The 26,614-nt window shown below is 40.5% G+C and overlaps 2 protein-coding genes across 3 annotated transcripts in view; one reads left to right on the plus strand and one right to left on the minus strand.

Moving 5' to 3' along the window:
- The window catches only part of LOC136430479 (ectopic P granules protein 5 homolog), a 42,939-nt gene that overhangs the window by 4,862 nt on the left and 11,463 nt on the right, over nt 1-26,614 (minus strand). Inside the window, exons 15-45 of one of the 2 annotated variants that reach the window (XM_066421139.1) lie at nt 25,188-25,328; nt 24,459-24,623; nt 23,875-23,997; nt 23,167-23,435; nt 22,721-22,861; nt 15,363-15,459; nt 14,851-15,051; nt 14,058-14,163; nt 13,510-13,634; nt 12,763-12,929; nt 12,201-12,364; nt 11,736-11,802; nt 11,457-11,580; nt 10,133-10,265; nt 9,576-9,747; nt 9,010-9,100; nt 8,709-8,789; nt 7,779-7,921; nt 7,033-7,204; nt 6,199-6,264; nt 5,393-5,587; nt 4,939-5,070; nt 4,685-4,766; nt 4,167-4,285; nt 3,491-3,689; nt 2,961-3,045; nt 2,501-2,616; nt 1,824-1,996; nt 879-1,052; nt 627-775; nt 90-141 (exon numbers count right to left, since the gene is read on the minus strand). In XM_066421139.1, the coding sequence (XP_066277236.1) occupies nt 90-141; nt 627-775; nt 879-1,052; nt 1,824-1,996; nt 2,501-2,616; nt 2,961-3,045; nt 3,491-3,689; nt 4,167-4,285; nt 4,685-4,766; nt 4,939-5,070; nt 5,393-5,587; nt 6,199-6,264; nt 7,033-7,204; nt 7,779-7,921; nt 8,709-8,789; nt 9,010-9,100; nt 9,576-9,747; nt 10,133-10,265; nt 11,457-11,580; nt 11,736-11,802; nt 12,201-12,364; nt 12,763-12,929; nt 13,510-13,634; nt 14,058-14,163; nt 14,851-15,051; nt 15,363-15,459; nt 22,721-22,861; nt 23,167-23,435; nt 23,875-23,997; nt 24,459-24,623; nt 25,188-25,328 (4,224 nt within the window). The remainder of the gene's footprint in view (nt 1-89; nt 142-626; nt 776-878; nt 1,053-1,823; nt 1,997-2,500; nt 2,617-2,960; nt 3,046-3,490; nt 3,690-4,166; nt 4,286-4,684; nt 4,767-4,938; nt 5,071-5,392; nt 5,588-6,198; nt 6,265-7,032; nt 7,205-7,778; nt 7,922-8,708; nt 8,790-9,009; nt 9,101-9,575; nt 9,748-10,132; nt 10,266-11,456; nt 11,581-11,735; nt 11,803-12,200; nt 12,365-12,762; nt 12,930-13,509; nt 13,635-14,057; nt 14,164-14,850; nt 15,052-15,362; nt 15,460-22,720; nt 22,862-23,166; nt 23,436-23,874; nt 23,998-24,458; nt 24,624-25,187; nt 25,329-26,614) is intronic. The other variant, XM_066421140.1, reaches the window with a different exon arrangement.
- Nucleotides 18,979-20,700, plus strand: LOC136429104 (leucine-rich repeat-containing protein 24-like). The gene has a single exon (XM_066418984.1). It carries the CDS (start codon nt 19,009-19,011, stop codon nt 20,698-20,700), a length of 1,692 nt encoding a protein of 563 aa, XP_066275081.1. The 5' UTR covers nt 18,979-19,008.

Below are 26,614 nucleotides of genomic sequence, written 5' to 3' on the forward strand. Positions count from 1 at the left end.
AAGCAGATGCATGTAGATGCATTCCATCATTCTACAAAGACTTGATAGAACTCCAGCCCTGCAATTTCAATATACAGATAAAAACTTACCCCATATTGTACTTGCATCTCAGGCTTGAAGCCAGCAGCAATCTTCATCAGTCTGTAAAAATGAATGCAATTTTCCACTTAATAATAACACAGGTATTGTAAAGCTTTATGTTGGGACAACAGCCGGGTATAACAGTTATTATCATTACAACATATTAATCAATACCACTAGGAACACATAAGCAAGATCTGTTTATCAATAATTGAAAGGTGTATTATTGGTCATAAAGATTTAAACTTGTCAATATTTTTCTTCCTCAGATACATTATCAATATTCTCACAAGAAGAGATAACTGTATTGTCTCTGGCAAGAAGAAAAATTGTATGTTTTACATATCCTTGACTTTGAATTTCAAAAATGTCTAGTATCATTAATTATTAAGATCTAGGCAGATGTTATATTTACAGACAACATTTATTGAATATACAGTGTACATTCTGCAAGGCTGAAATGTTAAATATTTTCAGCATGGTAGAGTGTATATTCAAGTATTGTCGTCTGTAATGATTAACCATTACCTGACTTCCCTACTGACCTGAGGGGCTGGGGGGATGGCTGTCCCAGGAACAGTACCAGGTCGGGGTTGGCTGCGTCCACCAGCCAGGACATGGTGCTCTGGTACGCCGCTGCCGACAGGTAGTGCCAACCAAACTGTTCTGCCTCATGGATCTTCCCTCTCACAACCTTAGGGAACAAAAGGTGTTATGGCCTGTCTGACAAACATTTGTACGTCTGGGAAAAATCTGGGAAAATATTCACATCGCAGAATGGGATAAAAAACACATACCTCGCCTTCCTGAACACTGAAGTGGACCAGAAGATGCAGCAAACACTGGTGTAGCCGTGCCACGATCTCCGGCAGGTCGTGACTGCAGTAGTCCGACACCATGGTTACACAGTCCAGCCGGATAAACACAGAACACAGGAAGGACTGACACACAGGATGGCATTCCTCCAGCAGCTGTGCAAGAAATGAAGATACAACATTTCATTCCTCTCAATATGTATTCTATTAATTAATAATTAAAAACCACACTGTGTTAAATACAAAAACTGTCAGCTGGCTTCTTTGCCAAGAAGATTAAGTTTTTGGTGCTGTTTGTTTGTAAATATATGTGTTTGTGGACAGCATTTCATACTTGAAGCATTTGGAAGCTAACTAAAGGTGACCATCATTAGACAGAAATCAGGTCCTCACTTGCATAATTAATGAGTAAATGCTACAATAGCCTTCTTTGCTAAGATAAGACCTGATTATGCAAATGAGGACATTATTTGCATAATCTATTAGAAACCTTTGGAATACCGAATATATCAGTTGTAAAGTTAAACATTGTTTGGTGATGGTACTATGAGATTACAGAACTCTAGTTCTTGAATCAAACTGGTGAAATTTGCATAGGATCACAAATGTCATAATAGTCAGTTTGTTATGTGCAATACTTCTTTGTGCTGATGCACTGATTACGTGCTCATATCAGACAATGAGTTAACATATACTAAGTAAAAACATAATTCCACAAGAGTACATAATTCCACCACCCTAAAGAGATCCATCCAAGCAGATCTCCAACACAACATCCCCCAGTATAATACTGTATATCTAAACTGTGCATATACATGGGGGTGCTGCTCAAGAGATCTCTCAAACCCACTGTTTTTCAAAGTGTTAGATTTATGTAACCCCGCGGGTCAATGTTAATGGGGGTTAAAGCAGCAAAATGTCAGGTACCTTCATCATCAAGTTGAAAGCATGGATGTCGGGGTAGAAGTGTTCCCAGGGGAGGGTGACCAGGCTGTCGTGGTACACTCTCAGCACGTGCGGCTGGTCAGATCGGGCGAGCGACGAGGCATAATATCTCCACGTCAGCGCCAGCACGTCCTGGCTGTGCGTCGGAAGGGCACCTGTGGAAAACGAAAGGACAACCTCTGTCAATCAACCTCCTTTTCATTGTGCTCATTTGTCATACAAGCCTTGTAATCATTTATAGTGCACTATGGGATAGCAAAGAGAAAGTATATTTGCTGCCATACAACATGTATGTAATCTATATCATATATAATTCTTCAAAAGGAAAGAGATTGCCAGCATGATGTAAAGTCTACAAAATATGAAGGTCTACAGGACTGTCTAATTTATAATTTCCAGCTATTTCTTACACTACAAATTCTTCCAGAATTGTCTCCTTGCATAGGACATTTTTTCTTAACGCCCTCTTATAAGCAGTTGCCCTGTTTTAATACAAAAAATGTATACAATATCTAATGATATATGGCTGTTGATAGTCTGAGAAAACGTATTGTGTCAAACTGCAGTGACTTTTTATATCAGATATAGGAATACACAGCAACAGTCAGCCACTAGGAATGATGACATGAAGTGCTACAAGCCAAGTAAAATCATCTGACCTTTGTATTTTGTGAAGAGTAGCTGTAGACAGTTTGTGAAGTTGTCCATGACTCCAGCAGCCAGTTCAGACTCCTTCTCCGTCCACGGCATACACAGTCCCACTCCTGATGGAACACTGTGAAGACAAAACAATCATACCGGTACAATAACTTATGGTCGGTGTTATCACTCAGTGTCCACACAGTTGTTCCAAGGAGTTTATATATCAGTTCAGAGACAAATCAAAGGGAGGTGCTATTCAGAATTTACTGAAGAGGGGATGCTACACTGAGCACTTCAGTGAGTTACTTCAATTGCCATGTATGTACAAGCTGCCATACATTGTACCTGTTGCAATTGTCATGCAATAAAACTAGATGTCAGCAACAGGTATAATGAACAAATACCACTTTACTGATACAAAAAACATCTCCAAAACATACTCATGTCTACATGTTGAGAATAATGACTGAAGCATACCTGCTCTGACCAAGTTTAGCGGCATCCAAACTGGCAATCCAAGGCTCATAAGCAGATTGAAGCAGGGCCCAAAGGCTTTCCACTTCTGAAAAGACAAAAAAAATATGATTAAGCTTCTGACAACTGAAATTGTCTTCACATTCAGTAACACTACACAAATACATCTATATTGAAACACTTTTTCAAGCAATGGCTCTTAAATGAAATAATCTTATCAACAGGCCTGGTGAACTGTAGAGCAGTACGGCATGTTCTTTAACTAGACAAAGATATTGTATTGAAATGCAATCTGACCTTAATCATATCAATTACATGACATTCTTAGTGCATTTCGATTTGATATGCCATTTACCTTAAGTCTTAATTAAAAGCATTATGGAAGATACAAACTGAAGAAAATATCAAATGTTATAAGAGAAATGTACAAAGAATTTAATGGAGAAAACAAAATTGAATGCAATAGTTACATGTATGATTAAATCAAATACAGTACACAGGACATCTATATCATTTGCTGTACATCCACTGACCACTTTCAAAGCTGTGACTTGGTACCACAGATCCCCCAGGTTCTGTCTGTAGGAGAGTTGTGAAGAGCAGGCCGAGTAGCTGTGCTATGTGCTGTACGTATCCCTCCATCTCACAGTACAGTCCGTTCACTGTCAGCTGCTGGCTGCCTGTTCTCAGCTTCATGTAGTGTGATGCCAGCCATCCTAGGGTTTCTGTCACCTTAACGTGAAAGACATACACTGTTTATAACATTGACAATAAGCTATCTATAGGCCAAAAGTAATGAAAATCCATTAAATCCTGTCTTGAGTTACCGTCTTCCAAAGTCTTCAACAGAAAGGCCCCTGCAGTTCCCCCCAAAGAAGCTAAGCGGCCCAAGCCTTTTATCACTTCTTCTTGAGCACAAGAGCTATCTGCCACCCAAAAAAATAAAAAATACAATTTCTGCTGCAGTACTATAGAAAGCTACCAAGAGGCCCATAATCGACCCTTTTCTTGACACCTATCCATGTAGCAAATATCATACAGATCCATCCACAGCTTCCAACGTTATGGAGAAATAACAGAATCAATTCCCAGCAGGATGCATTGGAGGGATTTTTGAAATTTTTGTAATAAAAAAAGAAATGAGAAATGTCCCCATCCCTAAGGCATTGCCAAAAAGGATGCTGTACATGGAATACAGAGTAAACTTACCTGTTCAGGGGTTAAGGATGCTAAGGTGACAGAGTCAGCTGTAGAACCCAGCTCAGTACAGCCCAGAGTTCTCAATGTGGTTTTCCAACACACAGGACTCAACTGTTTACTGTCTGAACCTGGATGGGGAGACATAGCAGAAATGGTGTTACCATGCATATTATTTATATATGAATCAAAATTTACCATAGTGACATTGGTGGAAGGAGTGGCATGACTATCACCTTTCGTTAAGTGTTTATTTACACATAAAAACAAGACTTAGTGCATTTTGTTGCAAACAGTAAAAAAAAACATGCAGAGGAACCTGAAACCTCCAAGGTTCTTCAAGGGTTTCCCCTTAACTGTGATTAATTACTTATTGACAATTACTGATCATTTCATCATGTTTACATATTAAGTAAATAAACTTTCCAAGACGTCAGCCCGGCGACCGGACTGTAAGGTTTGATGGAAGTACTGAATGCATTCTTTGTCATCTATCCTACTACTAGATGTGCTGTGGATTTGCCTATTACCTTGGAGTAGAACTTTCAGCACATCTCCAAAATGGTCAGGAAAACTGTACCTCAACATGCTCTGTAGGTGACTCTGATACACCTGCACACAGATATAAGGGATATCAGTCATGTAAGAGCCATGATAGAAAGCCTTTATGCTTAACATATTCATATCATCAGCATCATAACTTAAGTAGGGTATTGATTTATAGCTTTGACGAAGACAAACTTTGATTATGGCAAGACAGTGTGAGGCAGTGTGTTAAGAGTACCTGAAACACCATGAGCATGTCGGCCTTTGGTTCAGGACCACACAGAAGCAGGGCCCTCCCGATGGTGTCCACCAGGAGCGAACGGTCAGTCAGGGATGGACGGCAGCTCTCCAGCCACATCTGGACATCAAACTGGAACCATAAAAAGGAACCTTTAGTTTAGTACTAATTTTTGATGGTGTTTTTTTATGTTAGCTGTTCTGCTGTCATGTGCTGGTAGTTTAACAAAGATTCTGCAAGACCTGCCTCCAATTATTGTACATTGTGATATGTAAGTTACATATCTCTGTAGGGCTCATGCCAACTTTCATTTCTTAACATCCTACAGTTTCTCTTTTACTCTATGTGACCTATAGATATATGTATCATTGTACATGATTGTGAAATTTCAGTCTCCTGCAATAGCTGGAAAAGGATCAAAGGAATTTCCTTATTACACATGTGCAAGACTTACCTTGGTGAGCAGCATGAAGGCCAAGTCCACGCCGTGACTGTCTGGAACCCGGGTGACGTCGGTGTACATGTTGATGAAAGCCACGCCGGCCTGGTTGGGGCTGAAGTGCGGCCCCAGTAGTCCACAGAGAGCGGGTGCGGCCAGGGTGGCCTGCAGGAGTTTGTCGGCTTCGTCAGGATTCTTCCCAATAAACTCCTACAAACAAGTCAAACAACAACTGTCATAAACAGAACTAGATCAGCTATATGATTCTACAGTTTTCCCTGTCACCATTAAACAAGTTTATCAAGCTGTAAAACATATTAGATACACTAAAGCAATTGATCAAAACCTTGTCCACCTCTGTACTGTTCTCACCAGCAGACTGTCACAGGAGACTTCAAGATTTACAAGGACAAGATACCAAGATGTAGCCTGGGTGCCATCCTCTGTAGTTACAGCTGGCTCAATCTTCTTGCTTGCTAAACCATGGACGTTACTACGGAGGATGGCAGCCAGACTAACCAAGGTGCAGATACAAACAACTGTAAGAGCCCACATCCATACACCAGCAGATTTTAATTATATGAAGGTAATGAAGGATTGAAGTCCCCACCACCCTGATACTTAATAAACCTTGGCCACACAAACATCCATTTTCTTGTTTGAAAAAACAGAATTTGATAGCTTCTCTGTCTTGCAATATTGATACTGCCGAAGGAAACTTAAGTCAAATCATTTTACTGTCTTTGAAGTTCCAAAAGGCAAAAGAATGGTCTTGATACAAGTAATGTATTTTGTGTGGCCCTGTAAACAATTTTACATACTGAATCCATGATGAGCATTGCCCTGAGTAAGAACTCTGCCTGGGTTGGATTGTTCCGGATGAAAGCCTGGCAGATCACAAAACATCGGCTTAGCAGGTGTCCATTCATTACACAAGAATGGTATGTTAACAAAGAAGGCTTAGTTGTACCAATTTTGGCTCCTCTATTGGGACCAGTAGAAGCATGATATGCTTTCATCATCCACTGATATGCCTTGCAACGGTGTACTGAATGCACAATGTTTTATGATGTTTTGTAACATCATACATTATACACTTAGTACCAGTGGGGTTCAAGCAGGCATACAAGTTGATCCTGAATTAATCAAATGCTGTATATCATGCCCTAATGCTTAAACAGGGATGGATGTCAGACTATTTGTCAGGGAAGTGACCAGTGGAGTGGACTTGACCTAAAATAGGATGTATATCAGGCTAACATTACACATACCTTTGTTCAGAATTTGGGTAACAATGTCAGAATCTTAAAGTGAAATCTACTCGGGAAAAAGAGCAAGATGATGGCTTGCAATGGTCTTATAATCATACCAAATGAGTTTGTCACATCTTGAGTTCTCAAAAGTTTGATCCAGTGGAGGTGAAAGGTTTAAGGGTGACCCTGAAATGAATAACTAAGTGCAATAACAATTCTGCAGATCACAAAAACTGCTTTTTATGTCAAAAGTGAAAAGTATGTACTGATTAAAATGTGTTTGATGTTGGCAGAACTAACCTACATTCCCCCATGAAACAAGCAGATTTTGTGATCCAAGGACGTGTGTACTCATACAATGCCCAGTTTACAAGACCTGTGGGTCAGTGAGTGCATACAGACCTGTCCCAGGGTTTCTATACAGCTGGAGAAGAACTGTCGGGTGGGCGGATACTGGCGGTTATCCTCGTCGACACAGCGCACCAGCTTGTAGAACAGGGAGGTCCCCACTTCCCTGGTATCCTGTCTGACGGTCCCCTCCTGCTGCTGGGAGTAGGAATGGTTCACTAAATCCCTGGAGAGGCACAAAAGCATTGGGTAAGTATAGATCTAATAGGGATCTGTTGGGAATTCTTCAGCTGCTGTGTAGTTGATCAACCTTTGGGGTCGCAATATCATAATTGACGTAATTTCAGACATGGTGTGGTTTAGAATACAGTCAAACCTGTACAAGTAACCACCTCTACATAAAGACAACCTGGCCAAAGTGACCACTCTTTGGTGGTTCCTTAAATTGTAATTTTTCCAACTGACACAGGCATTATTTAAGAATCATGTCTAAAGTAACCACCTGTCCACATAGACCAGATCTTAACTGTCTCCCAAATGGCCTTCTTCAATTTTGAGTGTATACAGCACGAAGCATGTGGTCACAAATTTCCTGCTGTATTCTGTACAAATTAAGTCAATAAAAAACCTGCCAGAATATCTCTTGGGCACATGCTACCATTAATGTGTGTCTCCCCTGTACATTCAAGTTACATTGATTATGAATTCTAAAAAAAATCAGAAGAACAGACTTAGTATGCTATGCCCAAAGGTGGTTTGCCAGTTTTACAAAACAAATGAAGAAATCATGACAGACTTACGTGATAAGTCTCTCCACAAACAGGGCACTAGCACAGAGCTGCTGCTGTGGGGGGCTCATGGCGCCGTCGACCACCTGTTCAGCCTGGTGTCGGTTCTCCTTCAGCTGGCCGTCTACAGCATGGTCTACTGTCTTCTCCTGGTACTGTAGGAACATCAACTATTAGAGTATGGTACTCACACATTCTCATAATATTATGCAAACTACAGACAAGAAAACAGCCTTTATCTGGTTTTAGACAATAGTTAATTCAATGCAGTCATTTGATGTTTTTTATGACAATTATTCACTCCAATAGCAATTCATGACTGGTGTCACATTTCGGATAAGATACTTATGACTGAAGGAAGAATAAGTTTTGTCCAGGGTGCTGAAAAGATGGTTGCTGTTGTGTTATTTCTGTTCTGTTTTTAGAAAAACAAAACAGAGGAGAGTAGTTTGACAATAAGCCTCCCAAATACTTTCAATTATTATACTTTTTGTTTCATGTCATTTTCCCATGATTTATGTGTTGTGAAACAGTGGCACTTACGTGGCAAATAAAATGTAGTTAATCAAAGTCAGTCTTTTGTTTGTTCAGACCCTTGTAGTGCCTAATGGCACATAGGACATTAACTTTCCTTTCTGTGTGTCAGTAGCAGGGTATGTTTTTACACTGGGGGGTTACCATTCCTTCCCCTTTAATGTGCACCTGCTCGAACACGGGACCCCCATTTTACGTCCCTTCCAAAAGACAGGTGAAGCCCCAACCGAGATGTCCTGACCCAGGAGGATTGAACCGGGGTATCCCAGTTAGCAACTAATTGGAACCAGGAGCTCAACTGTGAGGCTGCTAGAAGTTGAGCTTTAGGGACTTCCCTTTCACAAAGTCATACATACCTCATAACAATTTACATCATCAGACAAATGTAACTGACCTAACCCTACCAACCTGTAGTGTGATTTGAGCTGGTCCTTTGCAACTGGGTGAATTCAAGGAGAAGGAGCTGTGACAAGGAATCTGCAACGTCAACTGTGGAAACACGGTAGGATGTAGATGTTAATAAAATGTGCAAGCACACTTGACAATATTCAGGGTAAACTCCTTTTTCAAAAAGAATAGGTAATGCAAATATATGCATAGAAAACACATGGTCATTATTACTGACTATCACCCCTTTATATCACAATATGAGGCAACATCACTAATGTTTCTAAACAAGATGTTTCTAAATCATCGCTAAAACTCTCACCTGAACATGCTTGTTGTGATAATGATCAGGAATAAGGTCCAGGTATGTGTTGTCAAGTGTCAAGTGACGTTGCTCTCTCTCAGTGTACATCCTGTAATAGTACACTGTCATCATTAGCAACAACTCCAAGAACATAATGTGTATTCAAGTCATTGCAGCAACATCATTTCAGCAAGATCCCCATACTCAAGCATAATCTACTAGAATTTCATCTCCTAGTCTTTTAACCCATTAGTTTTGAGCTTTTAAACTGCTTTTTTATCTCAAGCTTTTACAATTTGTAGTTTAGACAGTGGACCAAAATAAGCAAATCTGAGAGCCTAAATAAATTTACATTGCAAATACTGTAGATCATGAAGTGTTTGTGGTGGTTTAAACATGAAATACCTTTCCACTGTATTCCTAGAATTGTTTCAAGCTTAAAGTACTGTGAAATCTAATCCCTGCTACTGTGAATTCTTAAATCCCATGAAGATAAATGAATTCAAAGAATTCGAATGTTTAAGGTTAGTCCCTGTACTATGTCCCTCCTCACACATCAATGGTACAGAGGAGCATACATGTACCTGGCCTGATGCAGCAGGTGTTGCAGGTGTGGTTCTACCGTGGCTAGCAGCAGAGTGGTATTTTCCAGCACCTGTGGTGGGACACCTGGCACAGGGGGCTCCATCTCACCTGAACTGGGAGGGGGCTGGGTCAGGTCAGAGGTCATCAGGTGCCGCTCCATGGGAGATGTCGCTAAGTATGAGAGAAAAAGACAATGATCCAATATTTGGAATTCTATCTGAACTTCACAAAAGGCTGGTATCTTTTATTATGGCTTATGTGTACATGTACATCCATGTCACATAAACAATATGCTGTTTTTTGCCACATGGCGTTTGATGGTGTCTGGCAGCATTCTCCAGAATTCTTAAAAAAACTGCAAACCTGCATGATTCAGAATTCCCCAGTATTCTTGAAACCCGTGCCAGAATTCTGGATACCTCAGCCAGAATTCTTGAAACCTCAGCCAGAATTCTTTAGATTCTGGGAATTCTTGACAATCTATACTGTCACCTGTTGAAAATGTTTTTACAATAGAATGAGGAAATAAGATAAAGAAGCTGCATGGTGTGACTACCTGGCTGGCAGAAGTCAGGAGATGGCCTAGAAGCAGCGACAGTCTTGACCTGCCTGTGCTGAACCCATTCTGTAGCCATCACAGCAATGTCTCTCTCAACTCTATCCATGTCCACAAACTCCAGCCAGGTGTCCTGGGCATAAGGAGAAGCAGGGAAACAACTGTCAATTGTAGAAAATCAGTTTATGGTTCCGGTTCGGAATTGTTTTGACCAAGGACCTAAGTAGTGCGTGAAGATAAGACGCAAATCCTAGGTTTTCTCGTTAGTTTTGGCTCCCGATTTTTCGGCTATCGCTATAGCAATGCGTTATCTTTTATATTTCCTGAAAAACCCGATCTTCGTAGCGTTTAACGGTTTCCGAGTTTTGGTCGTCCGCGGGTACTTCCTGGTATTAGTGCGCGATGACGGTAACGCGGCTTTGTCGCCTGATTACCCGAATCGTGCGTTCTATGTGCGTTTTGCGTGGTTTCGCACCATCGGGGATTGCGGAAAACGTATCCTCACGATTTTTTTCATTTTTCCTAATTGCACAGACAGAATGATGACCTTTATTTCCATATCAGTCATTATCCTAGGAAAACTTTTATTTTCCTTCCAGCGGCCTTGGAAGAATGCTCTAAAAATAGCAGTTTTGGGGATGAAAATTCCTTTTAGTGACGGTTTTCACTAAAAATGACGTTTCCACAGAAAATATCAAATTCGTCTGTCGTTCGAAGATAAGTCACCCCTATCCATCAGAAACATTGAATCGGCCGAAAAGGGATGTTTGGAAAAGCGCTATTGCCTTTCTGGGAACGAGTCAGGTCGGCCCCGAATTTAAAAAAAACAACTCCGAACCGAGACCTTAAAGACCTTTTCACTGACATCATTGCATGCTGGGAGACGTGGGGCACTATGGGTAGCTCAGGAGGCAAACAAAATCATTACCATGACAACATAGACCAGATGCTGTACCTTTGCCAATGTAATTGATATTGATAAGTTAATGTCATTAGATCTACCAACACCAAGGGGAATAGGGGGATTGAGACCCCCCCCCCCCCCCCCCAAAAGCACTACAGTAATGACAGTCTGGTAGTAGGCTAAGGATAGAAACAAGTTATACTACAGGGCAATAAAGTTCATAACTTCATAGTTAATAATCTACACAAAAAAGTTTGTGCAAAATGAAACATTGTATACAGAAGAAATTGAAAAATTCACTCTATCCAGTTGTCATTGATGGATACATGATAAGACTTAAATGTGTCTCAACTATCAGATGCCATACATAATGAGACTAACTTAAAGGTGTGTCAACCATTAGATGTGATGAATATTTACCTGAGAGTTCTTGAAGAGACTGAGAAGTCGTTCTGCGTCGTACTGCTGGGGCAGGGCGGGCAGGTACAGGTTGGGGTCATGTAGTCTGGGCTCATCAATCCACAGGTAGAACGAGTGGAACAGCCTGCAAACGAGACTGTCTTAGATTTCTCACACTAAATTGAGTGATTTTTGGGCTAACACAGCTAGCTAACATAAACGTTTTCAATTGACACATTACAGTATTTACCAACATGCAGTATAGCTTCTCTAAAAGCTTTAAACTTGAATCATACTTACTTGGAGAGGTTATGATGCACTCCTGAAGAATCAGAGCTTGGAACCAGCGATTCTTCTCTCTGATCCTCTGAGAGACAAAAAGGACTTGGAGTTACACGCCGGGTTATAATCTATATAAGGTATATATACAGGTAAGAACAAAGTAAAGAAAAAAGTCATCTTAGAATGTTAGAATAAGTTAGGTGTTAACTCTGAAAGGCAAGATCACTATATTTCAAGTTCAATCTTTTTTTTAATATGAGGATTATGACTTCATAGAGTCCATTTCAAGCCCCCAGGAGGGTTGTTATTGTCATCATTTAAAACTGGTCTTGACTATTTGTAATTATTTGTCTAGGACATTTCATAGTTTGGAAATATTAATAATTTATAATTATTTTCCAGGTTGTTCAAAAGTTTGGAAATATTAATGATGTGGAATATGATATTTCTAAAAGTTTCTAAATAGCATGTTATAAGTCTTACCTGGAGCAGTGTCTGAGGATATATCTAATGTCATTGTTGGTTTCTTGGAGGCAGCGTAATGGAAGTCTGCTGCCTCCTGAAGACGCTTCTTCAGCCTCTTCAGCAGGGATGACTGTGAGTGTGCCTGGAAGAAACGGTGCCCAACACCTCCTCTTCCTGACATTCTGATGGGACAAGAATGAAACATGTACAATCATGTAACATTAAGTATGAACTTTACCGTTGTGTGATGTGTGATAGAGTGATAGAAATTTAATGGAGATACAAAAAAAAACACAATCATAGCTTTGAATTGAGTAGACTAGTTTTATAAAGCTATGGGTATGAACATTTTATTTACAGAACATACAAGGCTGATTAAAAAGGATGGTAATGCAATCTAAAAAAGACTGTCTGAAACTTAAGCTCCAAGTCAAAAATCATCACTCTTGCAACATATGCAGTGTGACAGCCCAAAATATACCCTGACCAGAATATACCAGGGTATGATATTGCAAGGGTTACATTCCGGCCTGTTACACTCAGGCTGGTACAGAGAACCTGAGGCCAAAACCCAACCTACCCTGAGTCTGCTGCAGGTCGGTGCAGGTAGATCTGGAAGAAGCGCTGCCAGACGAGGGGGAGGAGGGGGTGGTCCAGGGGCGTGGCCAGGGCCTGCTGGGCCCAGCGGTAGATCATCAGACGATGGATGGGCGGGGCAGATGGAAGGTGAAGCTCGCTGCTTACATTCTAGTGAACAATAACGGATTGATGTGTTAAAGACTGGAAGTGGCACAGCATACACTCAGATCAAACAGATTATTACCACTGCAATGTTTTAAGTTTAAGTTTCAGACTAAAAGAACTACGACCAAATACAAGGACAGGCCTAGGTGGAACCTAACGTATTACACTAACTGTAAATTTGTTCAAGTTTGCAGCATGGTATAAAATTAATAAATCACGCAATCTTCGAGTTTGAAGTTGAAACAATCATATATGCAAGACTGGTAGAAACACAATGAAGAAGAGACTATAATATTTATATAAAAGTGGTGAGAGTTCACATTAAAACATGGTAGAAATTTGAAAGTTTATAGCAACCCTCTACTTACCAATACATGCTGGGTAACCCTCACAATGACTGAATAGTGCCACAGTGTAAAACTAAACATGTTTACAAGCTCTACCAGTATACATGCCTCATATGGTTTCCAATACTCATGCTTGATCATATAAATCTACCTGGCTCTTTTATGGTTACGGTGGTTGTTTACAAAAAGGTGTTATTGAGATGAGACAAGATGCAAATATCAACTCTATTGCCTACTTTGACAGCCCCGTCCACACTGATGTTGCTGTCCTGTTGTAAGGCATTCTCCAGCATCTTCCTGAGCTGGGTATCCTCCTCCCACATGCTCTCCGCCTGCAGCACCTGGTACGCCACCCACACACCTGCCAACAACAGTCAACTTAAACATTCAACAGCTGTGAAATTTAGACATGATGACACCTGTCTAGGGCAGGCCTATAGCTTATGGATAAAATGAGTGTACATGTTGTACTTCATCCCCAAGGGAGTGAAGTATTGTATCATATAGATTTAAAGCTTTGTTCCAACCCCAAACATTAGTGTATCATTTGCTAAATTTTCGACTGTCCTCAGAATTGAGCAAACACCAACGATACCAGAGCGTTGTTTAAGTAAAAATTGGCTTGAAGTAATAAAAAATAAGTCACTCTGTTTTTGTGTCAGTCTCATGCTTATATCATGAATGAGCACCATTGTATTTAGGACTGAAGAGACCAAAGCAATTGTACAACACAAAGTTCAGCACCATGGACAGACATTTTTTTTGTAACTGATTGTTATGATACCTGTTTGTGTAGGCTTGTCCAGAAACGTGGGTGGACCTGTACTGGAGGACATCCAGGACACCAGGGACACCAGAACACCTGGGTCAGTCTTAGTACTGAGGAGAGCCTGCAGAAATGTACACAGTCTGTCAGTCAATGTAGCTGCAATGGCCACATGACATATTTTTAAACAGGTCTGTTTTCATTATTTAGTATTCTAACTCTAAGCAACAAGAACACTCACAATAAGAATTTCCATCATGCCACTTGAATTGGTATTCAGCTGTGTGGGTAAAAATTTTGTCTGAATTCTTATTATCATAAGATATATTGCATCAATCCACATATAGAAGATACAAACCAAGACATGAAGAAAAAAACTTACTATATATACTATAGTCTGGTTGCTCAACCATTACTGTATAGTACATATAATGAAGGACAGGAAGAAATGGAGAGGCAGAGTCATGGAGTTCTTTATGCTCCAAGAGAGTTTGACAGAGTAACTAAATGAGTGATTGTCTTCTGTATCTTAGAGAACTTGACATGTGTATATATGGTATGTATGGCCTAGTATGTACATGTATGTATGAAGGCATAAACATTGGACTCAGGCATATGGATTACAATAATCATTATTACCTCAATCTGTGAAAAAAGGTATAATCAGTTTGTTTGCTTGTTTGTTTATTTGCCAGGGTGTGTATCTGCAGTTATGTAAATATCTCAGAGTGGCAGGATGTACAGCGGAAGTGGTGTAACAGGATACTTGGAGACTTGGAAGTATGGTTTGGCTCATTTTGTATGGACTGACCTTGTAGCGATCATACAGGATACTGATGGTCATGTCCTCACCCCCCTTGCACCTGAAGGCGGTCTGCAGGAGGGAGTCCAGCACCTGTAGCACCTGCGGGTTGTACCACCACTGTGGGAGGGAGGTCAGCAGGCGCACCCACAACTCCAGCACTGTCGTACTGGACACACGGGCAGACACAAACCCACTCTGCACCTGGAACTGATAACAGACTAATCAGTATGCTGCTGTAATAAATTCATTCATTTAAGTTGCTGTTGGTTACTGGGTGTGTTTTTCAAGTGTTGCTATTCATTATGACATCTAATATGGACAGTAAACAATGTTCTGAATGTCTGCATTCTGTACAATATTCTGGGAAAAACAGTGACAGTATGAAAAGTAGTGAACATTGTAAGAACTTTCTCCAATGGACATGTAATACAAACCTGGGAAATAAATGAACAAATTCATCATAACATTGTAATCATTGTGAATGGCTTCTTCAGATACTGAATGTTAAAGACACTAACCTGGATCATACTACATAGCAGCTTGCAGTGAGGTCCCATGTCGGAGGAAGTCAGGCTGTGGTCTGACTGGATCACCTTCTCCACAATCTTCAACAATCTAATATTGAAGGACAAGAGAAGAGGCAAATGAGCTCAGCCTGAAGTGTAGGGGCCGACATAGAATTATTTCCACTGATAGGAGTTAGCCTGGGTATCACTCTGCTTGATTATCTCCGGGAAGGAGATTCAGCTCGAACGGAGGTATTGTGAAATATGACATCTGTAGCATTTAACAAAAGGGACTTATGAAGATTCTGCACAAATTATGCAAAGGTTTTTACATGTAGCAGAAGAAGAAAGAAGAAGAAGAACATGCCAACAAAAACAATATATTTCCTCCCTATAGGGAGGGGAATATAATAATACACCTTGAGCCATGTCCATGACCTTTAATGACTATAAACTGTTCCTGCAAGTAATCGCTGGTAACCATTACATTATGTATCTTTGAATGCACATGTCATTCTTTCAAAAGGGCAGTAAACTGTGCAGTTCTTCATTTTGCTGCACCAAGCGCCACAGCTACAAGGAAGACTTCCTTCACATCTTTACGTTATCTTAATCTAATGAGAATTAAGTTAGATCTCGCAAAATCTTCACAAAAGTGTCAGGATCAACTTGAGAGTGCTTTTCTTTGGGAAACTGTCTTTGGTAAGTCCTTAGTCTTATTTTAAGTAATAGCCATGCATGCACTTTGAATTCACAACATGTGTAACAATGAGTAAAGCTTCAATTTTAGCTGAACGGAACTTGAATGATTCCTTCTGGACATGACATTGCTGTGAACATGTACATCTGAACATTTTCTACTTCTGATAGACAGTTATAAGGTGCCTGAAAAATGTCAAGTTAACTTAACTAAGCTTTCATCCATATACTACACGAAATTAAAAAAAATATGCTGATAAAGACTTACTGTAACATATTTTCTAACTACTTCCTCATTAGAAAGTCTGGGGACAGAAACAGCCCTGAGTATACTCCCTAAGCACAACAGCTACTGTACCAGAGGGTAGGAAAAAGTTTTCCACCACTTTCTGGTTTGTCATCTGTGAAAGGTAAGCAAAGTTTGGATTTAGCTCGCACTGAAAGGTAAGTCCCCTTTGTTGGCAGCAGACATACCTGCACTTAACAGGTGTGGCAATGTACAATGTAATATGGTATACATTAGGGATGGGTACAGGTACTGTGTACCTTTTTTTATGGACCGGCCCAAAAAAAACGGTCCGGAAAAAATCAGTGGACTGGCCTATGGACCGATTAGAAAATTCACAGTACCAGGCTATTAGCCGGCGGTCACAAAACAAGTCTAAGAAAATACAAAACAGCAGATTTAACAAGTCGTGGTTGCTCTTTTTCTAAGACGTTAGCTGTGAATCATATCTAGAAATACTTAAAGGATGAGGTGAGGAGAGTATAATTTTGAGACAAAGTGCGAACCTAAGAAATTATATTGTTCCAGACATGACATTAGTAATCCAACACATGCATACACTTGCACTCAAGTAAATTTACACCTGAAGTAAAGACACCCAAACAAACCACAAATCAGTTAACCGATATCTGTTTCCTTCTTGTGTGCCAATAGTCAGCATATTTTACTTGCTTTTTTCTCATGATACAAATGCTTAGAACTGCTGAAAGCTGTTAAGCGTCTAAAGTAGGACTATTTGTTGGTCATGATGTCTAGTTGTCAACTACATTGTACTCTAAGAAGGCCAAGTTTGCTCTGAATCTCTTTTGTGAGATGAAAGTTACCTTGAATAAAAGGTGTTTTGTTACATCTTCATTTTCTTTGTGCACCAAGAATAATCATATCGTTCTAATATACAATTTGAACATAATTTGTAGGACTCACAGAAACCTTTACTTGTGTCTCGCTCTCCAAAATATGATGTACTACGACACTACTATAATCAGGTACAGGGTCAGGTACTGGTCCTTTGGACCTGGACCTGGACCGGACCTGAATTTTCTGAACTGGTACCCACCTAGTATACATGTATTATTATATAGAGTTTGAACTTCGAATTCATGATGCCAATTGTTTTTAAGCGAGATGTGAAAGAACGGAATATATAATGTGCTGAAAATTTGGTTCAAACGTTTTTCGTCTTCTTCAGTTGTCAGGCAGTATTGGAAAGCGTCATGGTTATCCTTTGTGCACTTTTTCAGAATCTACTTCCTCATTGAAATTTGATGAAATGTACATTCAAACGTACAGTAAAATGGTGTTAAACATTTACATACATCATTTTATAACAAGTCTAGCTTATAGAAGGTAATGTAGAATGTGTTTCACCACAGGAAAAAGGTGCCTAATTCCCCTTCTTTACCCAAATTGTTGGCAAAATGGGGAAATTGGGTAGTTCTGTCTTGAGACTCCACCTTAAGCTATTTAGCCATGATTATGATACAGGTCACACATACACATGCATGATCATTACAAATGGGGTATCATTTTGAAGCAAAACAAACAAGCTTTCTTAGGGACACAAAACACAATGTTAATGATAAAATAGCACATATATACTCAAGTTTCTAGTCTGTTCTTGTTAGGTTTTATTTCTATAGATTATTTATTCTGTGGTATGTGTTCAAATCAAGGCGCTTTTATATCAGTCTTTCTCAACCAGCTGCAAGGAATTATGTCAACGTATTAACCTAATCATATGGTTACTTAAATCAATAATTACAATCATTTACAAGCATCAACTTCTTGAATAATCACCTTGCACACAAATGATTCTTTATTGCTAAATCACAACTGATCTCTGTCAGGTATAACATGGAAGACAGATTAATGTGCTCAAGCCCCCTATTGCCTAGTAGTAGTCCTGCAGGTAAACTGGTAACCTTGCAATACTTGTTGTTCTATATAGGTGTCAGTACAACATGGGAAGAAAGCTACAATGCCTGCTGATTTTCCTTCTCATCATCCTGAAGGAGCTTCAGATGACAGAAGCTTCCTGCAGCTGTTCATCATCATCACCTTGTAGCTGCAACAGTCAGGGCCTCACCAGCATTCCTCAGAACCTACCAACATCCATCACTTCCCTGTACTTGAGAAGTAATCAAATCACAACTTTAAGTCAGTCAGACTTCTCAAGGTACTGGCATCTAAGAACCTTAGACTTGCATAACAATGGCATTAGTAGTATTGAGGCAGGAACCTTCAGTCACACTCTACAGTTACAAGTTCTTTACCTACATGGAAACAACCTGACATCAATTCCACAGGGTGTTTTTGATGGTCTGAACCAACTTCTGCACTTGTATCTCTATAGTAATCACATGAAAACTATCCCACGCAACACTTTCACCAATCTGCAGCAGCTTCTTTATCTATACCTCCATGATAATGAGATCAGCAGCATCCCAACTGCTGCTTTTGCCAACCTACCCCGGCTCCAACGACTGTACCTGTACTCAAACCAGATAACACACATTCAGTCTGGGGCATTTTCAAACTTACTACAACTCCAACTATTGTACCTGTTCTCAAACCAGATAACACACATTCAGCCTGGGGCATTTTCAAACTTGCCACAACAACCGATTAACCAACCTCCCCACTGTACAATATCAGTTTCCAGAACTTACCCTTATGTACCTCCACAACAACAACATCACAGACATTCCTGCAAATGCATTTTCCAATCAGCCCAAACTGTCTATTCTCCCTCTCTATTCAAACAGAATATCAATAGTTTCATCAACAGCTTTCAGAGGTCTTGCTAACCTGAACACACTCTATCTCTATAATAACCAGCTGACTGAACTTCATGACTATCTGTTCTTTGGACTGTCCAGTCTTAACAATCTACAGCTACAGAACAATGCCATCCTGCAGATCTTTCCAAACACATTCACAGGCATATCAAGTCTTACATACTTGCTCCTGTATGGAAACAGCCTAAAAACTTTCCCTAGTGAGGCATTGTCAAAGATTTCCTCAATTGCTGTGCTTTACCTACAGAACAACCAGATGACAACACTTCCCTTGGCAGCCTATGACATGCTGTCATCAGTCTCTTCAACTATAGACATCAGCAACAACCCCTGGCAGTGTGACTGTAGGATGGTTGGTTTCAGACAAAAAATGACTGGGTCTCCTTCTTTTGAAAACCGAATCACATGTACTGATTCACATAGCCATGGGCAATTACTGAAAGATATCAATCCTGAGGATCTGACATGTGAAGAGCCAATGATTGTCAGGTTTGAGAAGGGTGATGACAACTCATTGGTAGAGGGGGAGATACTCCATTTGGTCTGTGAAGCTTCAGGAATCCCCACACCAGACATCACAGTCATTCACCCATCTGGACTGAATGTAACAGTTGAGTCAGGTGGGAGAGTGACTGTGACAGTTAACAATACCATCACTGTAACAGATGTTACTGCAGCAGATGCTGGTCTGTACATCTGTATTGCAAGAAGTCCAGTTGGCTCAGCATTTGAAACACTGTCCATAGATGTCCAACTGAAAGAGCTCCCTACTATAACAATGTCACCGCCTAATGTCACAGGCACTTCAGACAAACCAGAAAGCACCAGTAACCATGGATCTGTTCCCAGTTTCTCCCTACCTGTTCTCCTTGGTTCTGTTTTTGGTGCAGTAGCTGGCACTGTCCTCATTGTTGGCATCATTCTCATGATCTGGTACAAGAGGAGGACCCAGAATCCTCCATCAGGCTCAGATGTGAGTGTGGTTTTTAACAACAAAAACACCACGGCTACTGTAAAAATCAGTGGTCATGATAAGAAAGGACAGGATGAGGCCCAGAATGTCTCACACCCACGTTATAACAAGAGGCCAGCTGTGCCACAGCCTACTCTAGATGTGTTCGAAGATGTGGATCATGTGGACCAGTCATCAAGCAATCAAAGACCTAAAGGTGCAGGTCCAAGTCAGCCTGGTAAAAAGAAGGCTGCTGCACAAGCCAACAGAAACAAAGCTCCAGTAACAACCAGTGGTCATTATCAGTCCAAGAATGTAAAAAAAACACATCATGACCAGACTCCACTGCCTACTCTAGATCTGTATGAAGATGTAGATTATGCACACCAGTCATTAAGCAATCAAAGACCTAAAAGTGCAGGTACAAGTCAGTCTGCTAAAAAGAAGGCTGCTGCACAAACCAAGATGAACAGAACTCTTGGTGATGAGCGCCCCCCGCCTCCCCCTCCTCCCCCTACAGGTGCTGCTGCAGGTGCTGCCGCTGTGTATGCAAATGAGCCAGCAGCTGCTTCTGATGGCGATCTTGCTTACTACTTACCTGTTAAACAGACCTAAATAACCATCCTGAATCTTAGACAGAAGTCTTAAAGATTGCTCAGCCATTCTGAACATTAAACAAAAATCCTACAGATCATAAAGCCATTTACAAGATCTAACAAATTAAAAATAAAATGTAAAGATCTACAATGATGACTTCCAAATTTCTATTTAAAATCTACCTAAACATGTTGATAAGTATGTGGTTGAACTTAAGCCTAAATTCCTACCAAGTTGGATACATTAGAATTATCATGCAGGGCTGGAAATGCTTTTTTTGGGTTACTTGCAAAATGGCAAGTTGGCGAAAATTTTGCTTGAAATTTGAAAAATTAACCAGTCCTGCAATATCATTGTCGGTATGTACATGTGGCTGCTTTTGCTGTACATACAAAATATACATACTCAGCCTGACATAGCAACTCTTATAGCATTATTAGAAGACATCTAAACATCAAAATACAGATTAACTTAATATGTAGCCTTTATTGTTTAGAAGTCAGAGACTAATTTCTCCTTTTGCAACAGTCACTTTCTTTTTGTCACTATTTTGCGCGGCGTAACTGTGCAACCGGGTATGTGCTTACACGATCCACCGATATTATCAACCTTCAAAATTGCAAGTTAATATTATTTTTATTTCCAAATCTTGAAAATCCCTTGTAAATTGCAAGTTGATTGTCTTTCGAGCCCTGTCATGGTAAAACAGGAATAGGCAAAAATTTTTCTCCTTTATGTATCTACTAAAAATGTACACAATTGAATTACAATAGGACATTTATTGCTGTGTGTGTGACAATATCTGACAGGTGTATACCCATGTCATATTGAGTTTTGTAACAAGGACTATAAAGTAAAAACACACTGTGTATCTATATTTGTCTCTTATAAGAGTTGTATATCAAGTTTGATTCAGATAATGTATTACATTATGTAACTTAAAAGTTCCTTATAAAAATGTTTAAAGGAATTGCTTCTTCTGACAACTTATAACTTACTGTCAGTAGTATAGTATTAAAGCACACCCACTTCATCATTGCACTCTGGAAGGATGACAAAGTATAGACAAACTGTATATATTATTAATTAACACTCAAATAGTCATGATTCTGCAGGGTATCCTAAGGCATTAAGAAGCTATGCTATCGGGACTTTCTTAAGAATGTCTTGAGCGCATGGATGTCTAAAGTGTGTGCCGGGATTACTACATAGTAGACCTCTTTATATTCACTTCAATTCTTTTTTCTTCAATCTTACAAGTACATGTGTATCTCTTAAAGTTGTATAAATCTGATTTGGATATCTACTACGTAACCTTATTGTACCTTATGAAAATGTTTGTAGAATGATCATTTTTTTGCTTAAAGTTAAACTCTTCTTCTAACATTTATGCATGTAAGTTTAGTTGCCAATATACATGTATTCTGGTGATAGCTCTTTCTTGTACAGTAACTACTTTTTGCAGTTGGAGTTGACCTACTTGTTGTGTCAATCAATGTACATTCATGCAAGACATTATAGTGTGCTATTGCACCAATTGGGGGTATATATTATTGCAACGTATATCTTTTTTCTACAGTAACATCTAGAGGAGTTGAGGTGAAACTGATTTCTTTTCAAGTTAGGAATGATTGCATGTGTGAAATATATACATTATAGTCATCAGTCCTGTCTTGTATCATTTCTTTACAATCAAACTGTACAATATATGTGACTCATCCTTAGGCTGTTATTGTACAACAACATTTTTTACAATTCTAACACCGAATTTTTATACGGCACCACCACAAGGTGTCTGGTCAACCAGTGCAAGTTTGTGCGTTAGAGTGCTCGCTTTGCCTTCTGGAGGTTGAGGGTTCAACCCACGCTGGGTCATACCAAATTACACATATAATTATAAGAAATAGAGATGGCCACTGCCCTATGAACCCAAATGTTTGAGCCCTGGGGTTCGTTTGATTATTAGTTTGTTAGTTTGTTCATTCATTTCACCAATGCATTCGCTTGATTATCATTCATTCATGCCTGGCTACAGTACCTTTTCTCCTGCAGGATGTTGTGCTGACAGGTGAGAAACAGAGGGGTGATCTTGGCCAGCACATGGATCGTGGGCACAATGTGTCCTCCTTCTACCAGCTGGAGTAACAGTGGTAGTCCTGATGATAGGAACTCACTTTTGCTGAAAACAAGAAAAACACATTTATTTCATGAGAAAAATTCTTTGAAACAATGGATAAAAACAGAATGTGCATTAACATTGGAAATGGTCAAATCAATCATCTATCTACAAGCTGATTCTTTGACATACCATTTTATACATGTCATGCAGGTGTATGCCTACATGTATGTATGGATGATACAAAATGGAAATTAAAAGCTTACATCACCTTTATGCATAATCAGTAACATTTGAGATGACCACAATGTTTTTTGATGTCTGGCTCATGGCACAGCTATGGTCTGACAAAAACAAAAGGAGCTTACTCATGGCCAACAGACGTCATAGCTAGCGCAATGTACAAAGCGATGGGCATATCGGTCTTCACAGCCCTTTGTAGATGCTGCAGGGAGGAGTCGTTTGTGAAGTTGGGCACGTCCCCCATGACTGCTTGTGCGATGGTGCCTGCGGACAATGCAGGCTGTGGCTGCTCCGTGGCGTGCAGTCTGAGCTGCAGGGCCACCTCCCACAGCCAGGAGGTCAGCTGCTGGTCAGGGCCCACCGTCAAGCGGGCAGCTGCGGCCAGCTGAGTCACCTGGAGACACAGAGATGAGAGTGGTCAGACCAAGATAATTCTTTCCTTTTTGGATCTTCTGTATCTGTAGATAGTGTAACTGCCCTTTCAAATCCCTAGCAGGTCCCAAAGTGGTACCCTTGGGAATTAAGGGCACTTTACAGTCCTATTTCCTCACTCTATGCTGTAGCTTTGGTTAGGAAAGTCGCTTGGATAGGATGTTAAATGGACGTCCCACGCTTGAGGAGAGCCACTCGTCAAGCAAGTTAAAGAAATCACCACACTTATCGAAAAGAGTAGTAGAGGTCCATTCCGGTGTGATGGTATCAAACCTATCAGTCTGGTCTTACTCCGCTTGTACCAAGTGTACAAAACTGGTATATTACGGCCAAAGGCCGTTTGCCAATAATGCAGTACAGCCAAAAAAAACAACTCCCAGCCATGTAGAGTATTTTCAGACCTGTTTGATGCCTGCTGCTATGAGTCCTGCCTGCTCCTTGTTGTACATGAAGTGGTTGGACACCTGAGTCAGGAGTAGACCCATCCACCTGTGCAGCTCCAGGGGGAGGAACAGGCGGTCTCCCTGAGAAAACACAATCATTGATAGTATGATTGTTTTTATTATTCTGTCTATTTTGCACATGAACAGGAGCAAAAATCACGATAAAGAGACTGATGTCCTTTAAAATCTCTCCTAAAAGCTTTTGGTTCATTGACGTGAACTTACTTACATTGTACAAGGGATAATCATCTTTCAACATCAAAATGCATGGTTTAATTTGTTAGAACAAGTCAAACTCATCCATCCCATTTAATTCGTGAAATTAGATTCATCATATTCATAGCCATTTATTGTTGGATCTGAGCCTCCCAAACACACACACACACACATGGCACACATAATTTATTTTTGCAGTGTTTTAAGTTTGGAGTTGAAACAATTCTGCAGTACAATAATGACTTGTGGTGTCATGATGTCACGTTACCAGAAAAAACATAAATTTTAAAATATACCTATAGGGAACATTTCAAGATTGACAGTACCTGGGCATTAGTCCCCCAGTTGAGCTGGGCAGCTATGAGCCTTGCCAGCCTGTGTTCTGGTGTGTGTAGTTCAGACTGTAGTAACCAGGTCTCCAGGAGGACCATGTCAGGAGACTGGGGCAGCCACAGGTGCAGCGGCATCTCTTTGTACAGATACAGGGACATCTGAAAGAAACAAAAAGGCATGTACAAACTGTTTACTATACAGTCGTGTACTATACCTGTGCTAATGGCCTAGAGGATAGACTGTTTGTCCTGCATTTGGGAGATGGCATATTGCTTTCTCCATGCTTAACACTCATGATCAGCACTTATGAATGAAGAGTATGACAGTTGAACATGTGGCACTACCAGTGGACTTAAGCCTCAATAAGTGCGACCCAATAGAACTGGAGACGAGCAGTGGAATATATACTAAAAGGTGTGGGAAGGATTTGAACTACATGTACAAGTAATGTACACAATCATGTACACATACAAAGTACATACATTAAGTAGCACTTGGTAATGCAAGGAGCTGCTCATTTGTTGATGAGGTGTACAATTATTCATTTGATGGTTGGCACTTGGCAGTTGTGGAAATATAGAGTTTGACTCAGAAAATGTACCTGATTATACAGAAGCCCAACTGACTTTTCAAATGTTTACTATTAATAAGATGATCTCTCGTTAACTCTTTAATATTATATCATAATGCGATCTACAGTGGTACAGATATATTGAACTGACCAGGCCGACATGGTCCATGGTGCTGCCCACTCTCTCCAGCAGGGTGGACAACGCCTTGGGGTGGACCAGACATATGGACGACAGCAGCTCACGACCGACCTTGGAACAGAACTCACGCGTTCTGGAGCTCACATAGCACACCTGTAGGGGGACAAGCAAAGCAGGCAGGACAACAGTCTCACAATGCCATTCTGCTACATTGCATGTTCAACTATCAGCACTATTGCTGCCTTATATAGCATATTACTTAGTTGTGAAGTTAGCAGAGAAGTGTGTAATCTTGCTTGCAAAAACAATGCAATTACACTTACGTACACATAGACAATGCAAGGAGAGAGCTACGCGGTTTGGGGCATGTGATGTCTTTAATCTGTGTGAAACTGCTCCATAGTAGAGGCTTATTGGTTGTACAAAGACATCAACGGCCAAAGACTGTGGTCTTGGCAAATACAAACTGTAGTGTATTATGTACAGTGTTGGTGAAGTTACACAATTTTATACATTCTTGAAAGAAGTGAAATAGCAGCAAGGGCGGGATGGTGGTAACATCGAGCCAAGGGGCGAGCCCAGCGGATGCCGCAGAATAGAGGCGGCACGAGCGGAGGTCAGAGGTCGCTTCCTCCAGCGTAATTCCCTACGATTGGTCTGGACCAATCCTACTATAATTACACTTACGTACACATAGACAATGCAAGGAGAGAGCTACGCGGTTTGGGGCATGTGATGTCTTTAATCTGTGTGAAACTGCTCCATAGTAGAGGCTTATTGGTTGTACAAAGACATCAACGGCCAAAGACTGTGGTCTTGGCAAATACAAACTGTAGTGTATTATGTACAGTGTTGGTGAAGTTACACAATTTTATACATTCTTGAAAGAAGTGAAATAGCAGCAAGGGCGGGATGGTGGTAACATCGAGCCAAGGGGCGAGCCCAGCGGATGCCGCAGAATAGAGGCGGCACGAGCGGAGGTCAGAGGTCGCTTCCTCCAGCGTAATTCCCTACGATTGGTCTGGACCAATCCTACTATAATTACACTTACGTACACATAGACAATGCAAGGAGAGAGCTACGCGGTTTGGGGCATGTGATGTCTTTAATCTGTGTGAAACTGCTCCATAGTAGAGGCTTATCGGTTGTACAAAGACATCAACGGCCAAGCCGAAAGTAATGAGGGCCCCAAAACGCGTAGCAGAAAATGTAGTTAGCCGTAGTGGTAGGGTAAAACTAATTTAAAGAGTAGCTAGATAATCGAGTTCAAACAAAAACAGTCCAGGGCTGGTGAAGGATGCACCGCAGAACGTCACCGGGCACTGTCGAACAGCGTAGAGTCAGGCCGGAAAAGGTGCGTTGGCGTGGAGAACTCTAACTTAGTACTGTGAAGTAGGCCATGGGCGGGCGCTGGGAGTCTTCGGTACGCAGCTGGAGCT

This window comes from Branchiostoma lanceolatum, chromosome 3 (assembly GCF_035083965.1).
Source record: "Branchiostoma lanceolatum isolate klBraLanc5 chromosome 3, klBraLanc5.hap2, whole genome shotgun sequence".
Lineage (NCBI taxonomy): Eukaryota > Metazoa > Chordata > Leptocardii > Amphioxiformes > Branchiostomatidae > Branchiostoma > Branchiostoma lanceolatum.